At 39.3% G+C, this 18,380-nt stretch overlaps 1 protein-coding gene across 3 annotated transcripts in view; it reads right to left on the bottom strand.

Moving 5' to 3' along the window:
• The window catches only part of wt1a (WT1 transcription factor a), a 71,782-nt gene that overhangs the window by 53,007 nt on the left and 395 nt on the right, over positions 1–18,380 (bottom strand). For 2 of the 3 annotated variants that reach the window (XM_061917400.1, XM_061917401.1), the window contains exons 1-3: positions 18,006–18,380; positions 13,439–13,561; positions 4,845–4,947 (exon numbers count right to left, since the gene is read on the bottom strand). The exon at positions 18,006–18,380 is cut by the window's right edge and continues 395 nt beyond it. In XM_061917400.1, coding sequence (XP_061773384.1) covers positions 4,845–4,947; positions 13,439–13,561; positions 18,006–18,380 — 601 coding nt within the window. The remainder of the gene's footprint in view (positions 1–4,844; positions 4,948–13,438; positions 13,562–18,005) is intronic. The other variant, XM_061917402.1, reaches the window with a different exon arrangement.

Here is an 18,380-nt window from a genome sequence, read left to right as displayed (position 1 = left end):
ATATATTGCCCAGTGATCACAGTTGAAAATAAGCTCTATGGCTAAAACAGGACACGTTTACAAAAATGTTTATTAAAGTGCACTGTCCTTGTATTAAATACATACATTGGAATTTCTTTTTGATAATAATCTTATATGTTGTTGTTTTTTTTTGTTTGTTTAACTGCACAAACAAACTGGGATAGTTTCCAGCCCACTTGTGAGCCAAATGAGAACGAGCAATATGACAAATGTATGACTGGTTATTGATGGGTGATCATTTTAACAGGAAGTGCTTAGTTCAGAGGTTTTTGGTTTTTATTTCAATTAAAAACATAACTAACATTTAGCCTATTATGCCAATAGTCCTCTACAACAGTGGTTCTAAACCTTTTTTCAGTGATGTACCCCCTGTGAACATTTTTTTAATTCAAGTACCCCCTAATCAGAGCAAAGCATTTTTGGTTGAAAAACAGAGATAAAGAAGTAAAATACAGCATTTTGTCATCAGTTTCTGATTAATTCAATTGTATAACAGTGCAAAACATTGCTCATTTGTAGTGGTCTTTCTTAAACTATTTGGAAAACAGATTTAAAAAAAACTAAAAACGTTTTGAAAAATAAACAAGTGATTCAATTATAAATAAAGATTTCTACACATAAAAGTAATCATCAACTTAAAGTGCCCTCTTTGGGGATTGTAATAGAGATCCATCTGGATTCATAAACTTAATTCTAAACATTTCTTCACAAAAAAATAAATCTTTAACATCAATATTTATGGAACATGTCCACAAAGAAATCTAGCTGTCAACACTGAATTGTTGTATATTTTTCACAGTTTATAAATTTACATTCATATTTTGTTAGTATTATTCAATAAATATATTTATAAAATATTTTTGAATTGTTGCTATTTTTACAATATTTAAAAAAAAAAAATCTCACGTACCCCTTGGCATACTTTCAAGTACCCCCAGGGGTATGCGTACCCCCATTTGAGAACCACTGCTTTAGAGAACATATGTTACAAATAGTAAAATTTTGCACATACACAAAAGTGATCTTGGAAAACAAAAATATTAAAAAAATTATGATATCTTGGTTGGTATATATTCCTTTAGAATTTGGTCTGACCAGAAAGAAAGCAGCCCGTTTAAACACGAGCGCTTAAAAAACCCAAACTGAAGCTTCTGTAGGCTTCCCCGTTAAGGTAGCAGATACAGAAGAACCTGAATTTACAAAGCCCTCACTTTACGAACCTTTTGCTTTGAACCACAGACCAAAAAAATGGATGCTTTGTTGTCTCCGTGTAACTTTTAAAGTAGCGCGACCATTTTGTGCCCAGCAGCACATCCAATTTGAGTGAACTGATCAATCTCTGGTGCTTATTCAGTCAGTAGAGCACCATACTGTGCAACTTTGTGTGCTCTTTAAAGTGTTTTTTAACTTTTTTACATTTTTCTTTTAGTTTTACTGGCTCAACATTAATGGAAAGAAAGCAATGCACGTGTGGTTTGAAACATTTCGGAAGAATCCACAGCGTTGTCGACGATACCTCCCACTCCCCCTCTCTTCCTTTGAACATCAAGGAGATTAACCAACAAGGTAAAATGTATTTTATTTTTTATTGCTAATCATTGCAGCGACCTGGCTGTTAAAGTTAAGGAGATTTGCGATTTCTAACAGGGAGTGCACCACATGGCTAGTGACAGTGTGTCTGCGTCGGCAGAGCGGCTGAAAAGAGGACAGTTCAGGTAGTTGTTTGTTTTGAAAATAGAACATTGAACCATCACCCTATTGTTTGATATACAGTACTGTATATTAGTATACATTTTTATTGCATACTATTATATTATACTATTTTACAAAAGTATCATTTATATTGTGTTCAAAGTGTACAAACATTTACTAAAATATGGACTTTTGTCGAGACTGGAACCCATTATTTATATTTCAATCGAACCTTCAAGGTTCGGTGAGTCGGCCTCAGGGGTTCGGCGGAGGTCAAGACACACCCGACTCATCATGTAAATAAAGACTTCTCCCTATTGGCGTATTATGGATACCATCAAACAATGTTTCCTCTAATTTTTCATCTGATTTGCAGGTGTATAATTTGTTGTGGTTCATTTTGTGCACCAGTAAAAAAAAACATATTACTTTGTCTTGAATTTGAAAAAATTAAAAACTTTTTTTTTTTCACTAAAGAAGGGTTCGGTGAATGCACATATGAAACTGCTGGGGTTCGATACCCCCAACAAGGTTAAAGGGGAACATTATCACAATTTCAAAAGGGTTAAAAAAAAAAAAAAAATCAGTTCCCAGTGGCTTGTTTTATTTTTCAAAGTTTTTTTCAAAATTTTACACCTCCCGGAATATCCCTAAAAAAAGCTTTAAAGTTCTTGATTTTCGCTATTTGCGATGCGACTGTCCATTTCCCTGTGACGTCATACAGGGCTGCCAATGCAAACAACATGGCGGTTACCACAGCAAGATATAGCGACATTAGCTCGGATTCAGACTCGGATTTCAGCGGGTTAAGCGATTCAACAGATTACGCATGTATTGAAACAGATGGTCGGAGTATGGAGGCAGATAGCGAAAACAAAATTAAAGAAGAAATTGAAGTTATTGAGCGAATAGTTATTGACGCTATTCGGCCATAGCGTGGGTGTACCTAATGAAGTGGCCCCTAGCATGGCTGCCTTATTAGCATCGCCGGTAAAATGTGCAGACCAAACGACCAGGACTTTCGCATCTTGTGACACTGGAGCAACTTAAATCCGTTGATTGGTAAGTGTTTGTTTTGCATTAAATGTGGGTATCTAGTTTCAAATGTACATACAGCTAGCGTAAATAGCATTTTAGCATTGATTAGTGTAGCATGTTAGCATCGATTAACTGGCAGTCATGCCGTGACCAAATATGTCTGATTAGCACATGAGTCAATAACATCAACAAAACTCACCTTTGTGATTTCGTTGATTTATCGTTGCAAATGCATCTGCAGGTTATCCATACATCTCTGTGCCATGTCTGTCTTAGCATCGCCGGTAAAATGTGAAGACACTTTGGTACATTCAATGGGGGTCTGGCGGAAGATTTCTTGCCAGTGGTGCAACTTGAATCCCTCCCTGTTAGTGTTGTTACACCCTCCGACAACACACCGACGAGGCATGATGTCTCCAAGTTTCCAAAAAATAGTCGAAAAAACGGAAAATAACAGAGCTGAGACCCGGTGTTTGTAATGTGAAAATGAAAATGGCGGGTGTATTACCTCGGTGACGTCTTGTTCTGACGTCATCGCTAAAAGACCGATAAACCGAAATACCGGACAATTCCACAAACTTTATGGCTGGCTCACATCGTGGTCACTCCGTGATCACGTACGACCGCCAGACACTTCTGGATGTGGACATATCGGGCCGTTTTGGACTGATAGACGCGTGCGTGCTAAACATGCTAACTAGCATGGGAATACGTCGGCGGCTACATCCAGCGGCCTGTGAAGCAGGGGAGTATAGTAGCAGCGGGGGCCGTCTACGAAGCAGACGCCAGCGGTGTGATCGGAAACGCGGATGTCGAGCGGGGCTAAAAACAAAGCAGAAGGCTAATCCCCACAGAACACCACTTCCCTCCCTCCTGAAGACCGATTTAAATGGAAAATGTGAGACTACTGGTCTGGGTAAGGAGTCAGTTAAATTAGAACAAGTTTTTTCTGCTTTGAATGTTTCAGAGTTGGACATGTGTTTTACCGAGGTAAAACAGGACTCTCGATGCTGTGTTGGATCCGCTTTGGACTGGACTCTCGCGACTGTGTTGGATCCATTGTGGATTGAACTTTCACAGTATCATGTTAGACCCGCTCGACATCCATTGCTTTCCTCCTCTCCAAGGTTCTCATAGTCATCATTGGCACCGACGTCCCACTGGGTCATTATTGTCACCGATGTCCCACTGGGTGTGAGTTTTCCTTGCCCTTATGTGGGCCTACCGAGGATGTCGTGGTGGTTTGTGCAGCCCTTTGAGACACTAGTGATTTAGGGCTATATAAGTAAACATTGATTGATTGATTGATAAACAGAAAGGTGTTTAATTTGCCAAAATTCACCCATTTAGAGTTTGGAAATCGGTTAAAAAAATACATGGTCTTTTTTCTGCAACATCAAGGTCTATGTTGACGCTTGCATAGGTTTGGTGATAATGTTCACCTTTAAGAACCCCACTGTTCTATATACAAACTTCTTTATTTACAAGTCCTGTTCAAGAACCGATTCAGTTCTTGGATCAAGGTTCCAGTGTAGGACTTGTAAATAGAGAAGTTACAGGACTTGTAACTTCTCTATTTGCAAGTCCTGTTCAAGAACCTAGTCAGTCCTTGAATCAAGGTTCTAGCGTAGACACGTATCCCGAGGTACTACAGTACGTCATATTTTCTGGTAAAGTCAGACTTAGCAGGTCAACAAATGTTCCGCTTCCTGTCACAGCCTGCCAAAAAAAAGTGCACTGGCGCCAGAACCTCAATGGGCGTCTCAAAAACGTTCAACTTAGAAATGCTTTTCGAAATGCTGCTTTGGTCTAAGCGTGCATACACCAGCACCAGGCAAGGAAGCAGAACAACACGGGGAGGAAGCAGTTATGGCAAAGAGACCTATTCTGAAGGTAAACATCCTGTCCAAAATGCATCCTGCCACCCTTGGCTGAATGATGGATTTCTTTGCATGAAACAATCAACAATAGTTCCACAAGCTTTAATTGCTGCTCTTTCTCATAAAAATAGATTTTGCATTGAGCTTCACTATTTTGTACCCACTGTGTGCACATACACGGTTGTGGTCTGAGTGTGTGTTGGAGTGTGTTACCTGTTGTACGGGTTCCTCAGCAGCAGAGCCTGGCTGCCTGCACAGCTGTCTGAAGGTGTGTGACATCCATACATGGAAGGGGCCATCGAATACTGCTGCTCCGCTGCAAGGGTACACACACATTTACATACACATTTGCACCGACACACAAAATACAAGATAATGATTTGTTTCTGTTAGTACCGTAGAAAAAAACGTTTAAAAATATAGTATAATCCTACCAGGGTTTCCAAAGTGTAATTTTGGCCCACTGCTTGTCTTTTACTTGGCCCTTGGCAAGTTGTAAAAATTAAAATAATTAATAATCAATAATAAGTTACAGTGGGGCAAAAAAGTATTTAGTCAGCCACCGATTGTGCAAGTTCTCCCACTTAAAATGATGACAGAGGTCTGTAATTTTCATCATAGGTACACTTCAACTGTGAGAGACAGAATGTGAAAAAAAAATCCAGGAATTCACATTGTAGGAAATGTAAATAATTTATTTGTTAAGTATGGTGGAAAATAAGTATTTGGTCAACCATTCAAACCTCTCATGGAAGGAGGTTTTGGCTCAAAATCTCAGGATACATGGCCCCATTCATTCTTTCCTTAACATGGATCAATCATCCTGTCGTCCCCTTAGCAGAAAAACAGCTCCAAAGCATGATGTTTTCACCCCCATGCTTCACAGTAGGTATGGTGTTTTTGGGATGCAACTCAGTATTCTTCTTCCTCCAAACACGACCAAACCTTGAAGTCCATGCTGAGGAAGTTTGTAGACGACACCGGTCGAGACTGGGAGAAATGGCTTCCCTTCTTGCTCTTTGCCTATCGAGAGGTACCCCAAGCCTCTACCGGGTTTTCGCCTTTTGACCTTCTCTATGGGTTCCCTGATCAAGGTCCCTTAGACCTCTTGAAGAAATCCTGAGAATCCAAGCCACCTGCACCACAAGGGGTTCTTTCTTATGTGCTGCAGATGCGAGACCGGCTGGAGCAAAACAGAGCGAAGGCAAGGGAAAATCTTGGAAAGGCCCAGATGAAACAGAAGACGTGGTATGACCAGAAAGCACGACACAGGGTGCTACAGCCAGGTCAAAAGGTCATGCTCTTGCTTCCAACCTTAAGCCATAAACTGCTGGCCCAATGGCAAGCTGGTCCAGTCACTTATGAAATATCACATCCGGATAAAGGAAAGGTATCCCAATTGTATCACATCAACCTTCTGAAGGAATGGAAGGAGAGGAAACAGTCTCTTAAAGTGAATCATCTTGGTGCTTTGTTTGATTTCTTTGGTTAATCCGTTCCATAATTTAACTCCACATACTGATATGCTATAGGTTTTAAGTGTTGTACGAGCATATGTGGATGTTTTGTTCAGATAGCTTAAAGAGTACCTTGGCTTACGAGTGTACCAGCTCATAAACTGTCTTTCAGTTAATTGTTATGTTTTAGGTTGTGAGCAAAAATTTGGTTAAGGAACCTCGCCATCGCTACCTGGCGGCGAACCCGTTAAGGTCTGACCAAAACATCCGGCCTCTCACTCCCTGGCATTGGCTAATTTAGCTAGCTATTAGACGGAAAGTTAGAAAGCCACAACTTTTTTTCACCAACCATTGGAAGGAAGACAGTGAGTATGAAGGGGAATGCTGGCAAAAAGAAGTGGATAATCATCACTGAATTAAAGCAGCGCCTCTCAATTGTTTATTTTCTGTTACAACCCACACACCACCCAAAGAAGAAGAAAATGTCGTGACTGTAAACTGTATCGTTTTGTCTATACAATTGTTATAAGTACACCTCAGTACACTGTAACATTGCATTCTTATTAACATTGAAGAAAACAGTATTTCCTCCCTTCTCACCATAGTCACAGTGAAGATGACCAAGTGAAGATCACCATGAATTGTTTAAGGGGGACCTCGACTTAAACAAGATGAAAAACTTATTCTGGTATTACCATTTAGTGGTCAATTGTACGGAAAATGTACTGTGCTATGCAATCTATTAATAAAAGTTTCAATCAATCAATCAATCAATCAATTAAGCCCAGAATGTGGTCATATTTTAGTTATAACTTCACCTTTATTGTTTGTTTTTAAGCCAAAATGCGTCCGTTCTCCTTTTTCTGTCTACACACACTGTCTGTTTGTAAGTACGACATGATTGATTGACTGCAGGACTGTGTGTCTGACAGGCTGGTCAGCAACACCGGGGCCCCACAGGGTACAGTCCTCTCCCCCTTCCTCTTCACCATTTACACCACCGATTTCAACTCTCAGTCAGAGTCCTGCCACCTTCAGAAGTTTTCTGATGACTCTGCGTTAGTGGGGTGTATTGAGGGATGGTGAGGATGCGGAATACAGGGCCCTGGTGGAGGACTTTGTCACATGGTGTGGAAAGAACCACCTCCAGCTCAATGTGACGAAGACCAAGGAGCTGGTTGTGGACCTAGGAAGGAGGAGGAGTACTCCGGCGACCCCTGTTTCCATCAGGGCGGTCGATGTGGACATGGTTGAGGATTAAAAATACCTCGGAGTACACATCGACAACAAGCTGAACGGGTCAAAACACACTGAGGCCCTCTACAAGAAGGGACAGAGCCGCCTCTACTTCCTGAGGAGGCTAGGATCCTTCAACGTCTGTACAAAGATGTTGAGGATGTTCTACGAGTCGGTGGTGGCGGGCGCCTTCTTGTACGCCGTGGCCTGCTGGGGCGGTGGGCTGAGAGTGAGGGACGCAAACAGACTGGACAAGCTGGTAGAGAAGGCCAGTAACCTAGTGGGAGTGGAGCTGGACTCTCTGGCGGTGGTGTCAGAGAGGAGAAGTCTAGCAAACCTCCTGGCCATTATGGACAACACCTCCCACCCACTACACTTGGACCTTGCAGAGAGAATGTGCACGTTCAGTGGAAGGCTCGGACTCCCAAAATGCAACACGGAACGACACAGGAGGTCCTTCATACCGACAGCCATCAGACTGTATAATGTATATGTTCCTTCTTGACTGCACTTAAATGTAGAATATATGTAGAATATATTTATATTATTCATATATTATATGTATAATATATGTCATATATTATTTATTATTATTATTGTTTATTGTGAGCGAACTGTGGTGCTGAATTTCCCCCAGGGATCAATAAAGTACTTTCAATTCTATTGTGCGCTGCCAAACTTGCTCTTCTGCTTGTAAAACAGCAATGATGTGACGTGACGACAATAGGGGGCGGGGGGATTGCTGAACAGTACTTTTTGGAATAGAATAGAATACAATAGAAATGGATTGGCAGACCGGGGTGGTGGTCCCTCTCTTTAAGAAGGGGGACCGGAGGGTGTGTTCCAACTATCGTGGGATCACACTCCTCAGCCTTCCCGGTAAGGTTTATTCAGGTGTACTGGAGAGGAGGCTACGCCGGATAGTCGAACCTCGGATTCAGGAGGAACAGTGTGGTTTTCGTCCTGGTCGTGGAACTGTGGACCAGCTCTACACTCTCGGCAGGGTTCTTGAGGGTGCATGGGAGTTTGCCCAACCAGTCTACATGCGCTTTGTGGACTTGGAGAAGGCATTCGACCGTGTCCCTCGGGAAGTCCTGTGGGGAGTGCTCAGAGAGTATGGGGTATCGGACTGTCTTATTGTGGCGGTCCGTTCCCTGTATGATCAGTGTCAGAGCTTGGTCCGCATTGCCGGCAGTAAGTCGAACACATTTCCAGTGAGGGTTGGACTCCGCCAAGGCTGTTCTTTGTCACCGATTCTGTTCATAACTTTAATGGACAGAATTTCTAGGCGCAGTCAAGGCGTTGAGGGGTTCCGGTTTGGTAGCCGCAGGATTAGGTCTCTGCTTTTTGCAGATGATGTGGTCCTGATGGCTTCATCTGACCGGGATTTTCAGCTCTCGCTGGATCGGTTCGCAGCCGAGTGTGAAGCGACCGGAATGAGAATCAGCACCTTCAAGTCCGAGTCCATGGTTCTCGCCCGGAAAAGGGTGGAATGCCATCTCCGGGTTGGGGAGGAGACCCTGCCCCAAGTGGAGGAGTTCAAGTACCTAGGAGTCTTGTTCACGAGTGAGGGAAGAGTGGATCGTGAGATCGACAGGCGGATCGGTGCGGCGTCTTCAGTAATGCGGACGTTGTACCGATCCGTTGTGGTAAAGAAGGAGCTGAGCCGGAAGGCAAAGCTCTCAATTTACCGGTCGCTCTACGTTCCCATCCTCACCTATGTCAATGAGCTTTGGGTCATGACCGAAAGGATAAGATCACGGGTACAAGCGGCCGAAATGAGTTTCCTCCGCCGTGTGGCGGGGCTCTCCCTGGGTCTGGGTTTCCCTGCTTAGGCTGTTGCCCCCGCGACCCGACCTCGGATAAGCGGAAGATGATGGATGGATGGATGAATAGAAAGTACTTTATTGATCCCTGGAGGGAATTCAGCAAAGAGGTGGTATAGTACCGAATATGATTCATTAGTATTGCGGTATTATACTAATACTGGTATACCGTACAACCCTATGCTCGACCGTCCAGTTTATAGTTTCGGGAGAAAAGAACAAACATTAACATATCAGGCACATCATCGGCAGCTCCATATTTTCATTGATATATGTTGTTCGTTTGGCATCCTTATGTGGCACATAGCATGGCTTCCTTGTCAGGTCGTTACATGTTTGCCTAAATGTGTGGGTGTCGTCGTCTTCTTCTTCTTCTCAGCGCTCTCCTTCAAATTGTCTTTCTTTTATCCCGTGGTTAGCGGGTAGGATTGTGTGGATCTCTGGATCTCTGACTGCGGGTTATTTCTGGCTAGTAGAATCGGATGTTTGGCTGCGGATCCTACAGTATTTATTTTGACAATCGCTACAACCAATGAGCAGTGGGGATGCTCTTATCTCAAATTAATGTTCGCAACTTAAAACATAACAAAAGAGAGACAGCTCTTATCAAAACAATTCTAATTTGGGGTACTCGTAAGTTGAAATACCACTTGTACATTTGAATGGTTTTCCATCTATCCATTTTCTGCCCCTTGTCCCTTTTTTTGGGGTCGTGGGGGGTGCTGGAGCCCATCCCAGCTGCATTCGGGCGAAAGACGGGGTACACCCTGGACAAGTCGCCACCTTATCGCAGTGCCAACTCAGATAGACAGACAACATTCACACTCACATTCACACACTAGGGCCAATTTAGTGTTGCCAATCAACCTATCCCCAGGTGCATGTCTTTGGCAGTGGGAGGAAGCCGGAGTAACTGGAGGGAACTCATGCAGTCAACTTGCAAACTCAACACAGAAAGATTCCGGGTCCGGGATTGAACAAAAGACTACTCGGGACCTTCGTATTGTGAGGCACATGCAGTAGCCCTGTACCACCGTGCTGCCCTCTGAATGGTTTTAACATCTTTAAAATACAAAAAAACATGCTCATAGCCATCCCACAGCCTTGATTTTTTTTTCTGGAAGGAGTTTGGACATTCCTGTCATTTGCAGTGAAACCTCTTGAGTTGAACAAATTTATAATTCAGAACTTGGCCTAAATGTGGCAGAGTAGTGAAGTGAATTTGTGAAGTGAATTATATTTATATAGCACTTTTCTCTAGTGACTCAAAGCGCTTTACATAGTGAAACCCAATATCTAAGTTACATTTAAACCAGTGTGGGTGGCACTGGGAGCAGGTGGTTAAAGTGCCTTGCCCAAGGACATAACGGCAGAGACTAGGATGGCGGAAGTGGGAATCGAACCTGCAAACCTCAAGTTGCTGGCACGGCCACTCTACCAACCGAGCTATGCCGCCCCAGTACGCCTCTAAATTCTCTCAAACAGTATGACTTATGAAAGCCCAATACAGCAAACATCAGAGGTTTAACTCTGCAGGAGTGCTTTGCTTTTTCTTTGGCTTTTGGTAGATAATGTGCCACACTCATTCCAAAAGTAGGAGGAAGGTGAGAAATAATAAAGAAAAAAAGTGGACTCATGCAAAGCAGTCAAACTCCATTTCAAAGGGGAACTGCACTTTTTGAGGGAATTTTGCCAACAATTTACAATCCTTATTAGTGACAAAAACACACTTGTAAATACACGTAAATAAACACCTGCTTTCAATGGAGCTAATGAAAACCAATGACGCCATTGCGTGTATTTATTGCGTTTATCCTAACCATGGACCCCAATTAATAACCATCTAAAAAGCGCCAACAATACTCCATTTACATTTCATGCGCTGGACATTAACCAAGTATTAGGAATATTGTTGTCAAAAGTGCTAATGTTAAGGACCTTTATTTAGCGATGCATTGATCAGAAAGCGGCAACGTCCTTATGCTGCTGTATTGTCATCCGGTGAGCTGCTTTCTCGCCTCTGAGCTTGTGAAAGTTTATTCTAAAGTAAAAATCATACCTCTCTCCTTGATAGAAAAATTATGTGGACATAAACTGGGAAATTGGTACACTTTGGCACCCAATTCAGACCCGGGGATGGCGAGAAAGACACCCTAAAGATGCTGATTTGTACCCAACTTTTTTTTTAACACTTCGCGAGGAATATGAGTCGTTCTTCATCTAAACAGGAATATATCAACATCCTGACAGTTGGCATCCTAATATCAGCAGACATTGTACAGTGTGTGATGTTTTATTATGTTTGTTGGCTATCATAAAGTCGGCTGTGATGTTGTCAAAGCAAAACGTGGCAATGCTGCTATGAATCTGTAATTTGAATGTACTGCGAATGCTTAAAGTTAACAAAATGCGTAAATATTACATAAATTTACCTGTTTCTACATTTTATATATATATATATATATATATATATGTATATATATATATATATATATATATATATATATATATACATATATATATATATATGTATATATATTTATATATATATATATATATATATAAATACATATATATATATATAAATATATATACATATATATATGTATATATATATATATATATATATATATATATATATATATATATATATATATATATATATATATATATATATATATATATATATATATATATATATATATATACACAGTGGGGCAAAAAAGTATTTAGTCAGCCACCGATTGTGCAAGTTCTCCGACTTAAAATGATGACAGAGGTCTGTAATTTTCATCATAGGTACACTTCAACTGTGAGAGACAGAATGTGAAAAAAAAAATCCAGGAATTCACATTGTGGGAATTTTAAAGAATTTATTGGTAAATTATGGTGGAAAATAAGTATTTGATCAACCATTCAAAGCTCTCACTGATGGAAGGAGGTTTTGGCTCAAAATCTCACGATACATGGCCCTATTCATTCTTTCCTTAACATGGATCAATCTTCCTGTCCCCTTAGCCGAAAAACAGCCCCAAGGCATGATGTTTCCACCCCCATGCTTCACAGTAGGTGTGGTGTTCTTGGGATGCAACTCAGTATTCTTCTTCCTCCAAACACGACGAGTTGAGTTTATACCAAAATGGATACATGGATGATACAGCAGAGGATTGGGAGAATGTCATGTGGTCAGATGAAACCATAATAGAAGTTTTTGGTATAAATTCAACTCGTCGTGTTTGGAGGAAGAAGAATACTGAGTTGCATCCCAAGAACACCATACCTACCGTGAAGCATGGGAGATGAAGAAGCAGCGAACTGCATGCGTCCGGCCGGCACGCAGATAGCCTGGTGTAAAGGTGGGCGCGATGTCATGTTGTAGAGCAGTGGTCCCCAACCACCGAGCCGCGGCGGCAGAAATTTTTTTTAATTAATTTTTATTTTAACCGCACTTAATTTTTTACTGCCATTGGTAAGCGCAGGGGTGAGAAGAGGTTTTAAAATGATTAGCGCCTGCTTACTTTGACCGCATGCATTGAAAAAGCGCAGGAGTGAGAAGAGGTTTTAAATTAATTAGCGCCCCGGCGGCTATTCAAGGAAATACGGTAATTCAAAAGTGTGATTATTCCTATTAAAAATGTTTATTTTTTGACAACACCTGTTTTTTCATGTCCTATTCACATGGCAATATGTTTTCATGCATGTTTTAGTTGCATGTATTGTATTTACATGTTGTTTATGGTGAAGCTGTAAATTTATGTTACTATTACCTTATGAATAATAACTAACACTGTGTGGATGCCAACAAACTACATTTTCAAAATAAAGACAAAAAACGAATGATGTAATGTTACACTACTTTAACATTTGAATCTTTGTATGGCCTACTTGTTTTTCATATGTAAGACCCTTTTATTTTTCTCGCATCTGCCAAGAATGAATTGCTCCCTTGACACTTCAAATAGATCCAATTTTCGTAAAAAGATGCTTATTTTTGCTGCAGTGAAGTTCCGAAATGTTCATAAAACATACTTTTCAGTATTTACTAATAACGAGCAGAGGGAGCGTGAAAGGGGAAAAAGTGGGCGGATGAAAGCATGGATGAGAGAAGCAGCAAAGGGAGTGTGTGGGTCAGGATGTGGCAGATTTACTCCTGTGGCAGGCCAGGTCACCGTGGAGACATCAGAAGACGTCCCCACGGTGAGGCCTGCGGATGCGCCTGCGTGTTCATAAATATGCAGTCGGCTTTTTTTTTTTAAAGCGTTGATTCTTTTACAACTTTCAAACATACCGATGGCGTTCTGATGACTTAAAGAGTCTTCGTGTTTGAAGGAGTGGTTGGAGAACTGCGAGCTATGGTGAGTTGGAGTGTGACCGTAATTACTGGCTCCATCGAACGCCACCGCACTGTAACCTGCAACACACACGGGATTTTTGTTAAATGGATTTTGTCATATTCATCATTCTGTGATGATTCAATCATCACAAAGTTTGCAAGTCCAACAAAAACAGAAGTTAGTTTAACCTCAACTTTAGTAAACCACAATATTACATTTTTCCATCAAGGACACAGGTGACATTTTAATATATTCCATCCATCCATCCATTTTCACCGCTTGTCCCTCTCGAGGTCGCGGGAGGTGATGGAGCCTATCCCAGCTGCACTCAGGCAGAAGGCGGTGTACACCCTGGACAAATAGCCAACTCATCGCAGGGCCAACGCAGACACAAACATTCACACACACCCGCCTTTCTTTTTTTAAACAAATATTTTAACTTTCTTTTTATATTTTTTCTTTAGTCTTATTATGATTTTAATCCTATAATAATTTGACTTTTTTCTTGTAATATTATAATTTTTCCTCCAACTAATTTCTCTAAATCTTTATCCTTTATTGTGTGTTTAATATCACAGCTTAAAAATAAAGTATTTTTTCTTTTTAATATTCAAAATGTTTGCTTTTAAAATCTAATATGTTAAAAATGTTATCATATTAGTCTTTAAATTTTAACATTTCCTTGTGAAAAATGGTTTCCCTTTTAATATGATGTAATAAAAAATGTTCCCCAACCTACCAAACTAATTTATATATATATATATATATATATATATACATATATATATATATATATATATATACATATATATATACATATATATATATATATATATATATATATATATATATATGTATATATATATATATATATATATATATACATATATATATATATATATATATATATATATATATATATATATATATATATATATATATATATATATATATATATATATATATATGTTTGTTTAATATTACAACTTCAAAATTAATTTATTTTTCCCTCAATGTTATGCTTCTAAAATCAAATAATAGTTCTTCATAATATTGGGCTTTTATTGTGTTAGAATTGTAATCTTCTCTTGTGAAATTAAGATGTTTTAATTTGATGATTTCATTCTTGTCGTATTAAAACTTCACAACTTCCATCCATCCATTTTCTACCGCTTATTCCCTTTTGGGGTTGCGGGGGGCGCTGGCGCCTATCTCAGCTACTTAACAACTTCATTTTGTGAAATTAAAACAAATTTTTTGTTTTGTTTGTTTGATATTACAACTTTAAAAAATAATGTATGTACCAAAAGTTAGGCTTTTAAAATCAGATAATAGTTCCTCATAATAGTCTTTAAATTTGGACTTTTCCTTTTATTATGATGTAATAAAAAAATCACCAACCTAATTTCATTTTTTTTAAAAACATGTGTTTAATACTACAACTTCAGAAATTATGTATTTTCCTCTCAATATTATGCATTTAAAATCAAATAATATTTCCTCATAATATTCTGTTTTTATTGTCTTAGAATTATAATTTCTTCTTGTGAAATCAAAATGTTTTCTTTTTAATATGCAGATGTCATTATTGTCATACTAAAACTTATTTGCAACTTAATTTGATAAAAAATTCTAAATGTTTCTGTTTTATTTGTTTAATATTACAACTTTAAAAATAGTGTATGTGCCCAATGTTATGCTTCTAAAATCATATAATAATCGTTATTTATGTTGATTGTATTGTCTTTTTCTTGAGAAATTATTTTCTTACCTTTTAATACGATTTAATTCTTGTAATACTAAACGTTTGTCCCAACCTGTTTTACAATCCAAATAAAAACTAATCTTTGTTTTATTTGTTTTTCATCATATTACCACTTTCTATAACAAAATAACTAATTTCCTTGCATACATAGTTTTTCCTCATTTCCCTACTGTATTAACAAGCGATTAAAAAAAAAAAATCTTGTAAAACTATTGCTCTTTATTCTTATTCTGCTGGGGTTTTTTTTGTAATTGTATTGTGTTTTTGGTATGTGCGAGGAGGTACACTAAAAAAACGGCCTCAGGTTGCAATTGCTGCTTGTGCCGCATTTTGGAGACCCCTGCTATAAGTCGAACTCCCACATAAACACACACGTATACAAATGGCAGTCAATAATTAAAATGCTTTCACTGGCTTAATTTTGGAGAACGGAAACTTATTTAGTATGTGTGTATGTGGGTTTTTTTTTGTGTGGGATAGGTGCTCTTCCTGCTGAACAAATGAAATATAATGCGTCATTTGATATATAAAAATAAAAACAAATAACGTTATGCATTCCGATTGGAAATAATGGCACCTTGGATTCACAATCAATGTACAAAAGTGCAGTTTCAAACAAAGAATGACGACAGACTAGTCGTCATATTCTTATGAGCGCCGCCTCACTGGGAGGTTGGCAGTGATGCGGTGGTCCCTGAGTGACCCTTCTTTGCTATCAGCTCTACTGTGTGACCCCAGTCCTGCTGTTGCTTTGTTTGTATGTGCTCGTCCAACCACAGCAGGGAGCAGATAAAACAGGTTAAGGGGCAGCTCATTACTTTGATTATAATGTTATTCCTAAATTATCTGCTTAATAAGCATGTTATTACTAATGAATTTGCTGGGCATACACACACCCATTATTTGCCCTGCGTTGAAGGATCCCGGGAATAAACTAAATATAATGTCGACGTCACATTTAAGTGAGTCATTGTAGTTTGGTCGCTAGGGATATGATAATATGATATTAATTGAATTGAAAAAGAAACTACGAATAGTAACGTTGACATATTTCAAAATGAAGTGTCTTGAATTAAATGTGATGAATTATGAGTGCTTGTAGAAGAGCAAATTAAGACTGCATATGTGGTGGACTGATTTTATTGAAAAAGAATGCGTTAACACACGCATATTGTATTTTTTAATCGATATAAAGATGTATACAGTTTCAGTTTCCGATTATGTTTTTTGATTAGATGCCACATATTTTACTTCAGCATTGGTTGTAGATAAATGTACAAGATGTTTATAAAAAAAAAAATAATGTCCCGTATCGCAATTAACGTGCTTTCTGGTAATAATTATGTTCCTCGAACATATGCATTTTTGTCTGTGTCCATTTTATTTTTATTACATCGTCTATGTATTGTGTGCTTTTTTAAATTTTTCTCAATTTTTTGCTTTTCTTTTTCTTTGAAATTATAATTGTACGGCCTTTTTTTTTTTACATCACGGCCATGGGACTACAGATGAAAACTAGCCTTCTGGCTAATTCTGGTTCTTTTAACCATGTGTAGTCGAACTCCATACTGGGTAGGATTTTTAAACAATTTGGTACTTTTTCCGACTTTTCCTCCATTTTTCCCCCACTTTCGCTGGTTCACTTCTGGGTGCCTTTTGGTCAATGTGTTTTATGAAATTGCATTGTCCCCTTTGAAATAAACTAATCTTAGTATTAAAATATTGTTAGTTGTTGTATCTCTTTTGAAGCTTCCTAAATATTTGCTTTCACACTTCAAAATTCCTCAGTGACTCATTTGAAGTAGAAGTGAGAGGCCGTATAAACAATACCAGTGCTTCAAGTTCTACTCAGTCATGAATTTGTTTATGGGGAGGTATTGGGGTGCATTCAATATTATAAATCTCACAGCTGTAATATTTTACTGATAGACCAGACTAAACAATTTTTATGCAGTAATAATATTTACAATAGGAATTGGAAAATGTGCTTTACAAAATGCATTGAATCGTTGTGTAGTATTTACATAAATAAAGGGAATAACAACATTTACATACACAATTACGCTGAAGAGTACAAAATATCCACTTTATGACTAGCTGCACAATCTAATCAATGCAAAACAAGAAATGTAACAAAAATGTTACATTTGCAAAGAGAGGCTCTATTTAACAAAATGTATAATTGTGGGTATACAGTTTGCAGAATTTTCCAAAAGTATGAAAAACTACAACCACAATTACACAGTAATCATGTTGTTATTACTGAGTCTACTCAAATGTGTTGGATTTTTTTTCTCCCCCCGACATAACTAATATCGTGCAAGGGCCTAATATGCATCGCGCAATTCATTCTGCCTTGTCACGATTCAGTAAAGGATTATAATCTGTACCTGAGATGTGTTATGATACCGCTTTTATATGAATATGCAAAAATACAAATTTTAAGTTATGAAGTCAGACCAGTAATGATGAAAGAAAAATAATATCAGTGCTTCCATTTTATTAGACCAACTAATAAGTGACACGCGGGTGTTTTCCAAAGTGTGTGTTTTTTGCAGTAATCGTCAGTAATATGATGGAATATAAACATTGATGTCAGTGAAGTGGGAGACTAAGGGGACTGAGGCCTGATAAAAGTTACACAAACATGATGATACATGTAAACACAATGTGTGTGAAATGAAGCGTCAGCATATCTACACATGGATACTGTGACACGCACACACACACACACACACACACACACACATTTTTACCTGTCTGGTTGCGTACTGCAGGTTGTGTGTCCGTGCAGTTGGTCAAGTACGACGGGTTGCTGAACATCCTGCTGGGGGTCTGATGGTGATGCGGGGGCCCGACAGGAGGCGGCTGGCTGGAGGCCGGCGGCGCGGAAGGGGGCGCCCCGAAAGCGGCCCCGTACCGACAAGCCCCCGTGCCCGTGAACTGCCCTGAAAAGTGGACGGTGAAGGCGCTGAGGCCGCAGTGAGGATCCGACTCGAGGAGGTGGGGGTCACCTGTGCTCCCCCAGCTGGGTTCCTGCTTGATGAAGGAGTGCGGCCCCAGGGACGTGTGAGGAGCTCCCAGAGACGAGTAAGGAGAGGCGGCCGTGTGGAAGTCCAGGACGGGAGCCC

The sequence above is a fragment of the Nerophis ophidion genome, linkage group LG12, assembly GCF_033978795.1.
Source record: "Nerophis ophidion isolate RoL-2023_Sa linkage group LG12, RoL_Noph_v1.0, whole genome shotgun sequence".
NCBI classification, from domain to species: Eukaryota; Metazoa; Chordata; class Actinopteri; order Syngnathiformes; family Syngnathidae; genus Nerophis; species Nerophis ophidion.
Note: the sequence above shows the minus strand (reverse complement) of the source record. Positions and strands in the feature narration are given on the sequence as shown.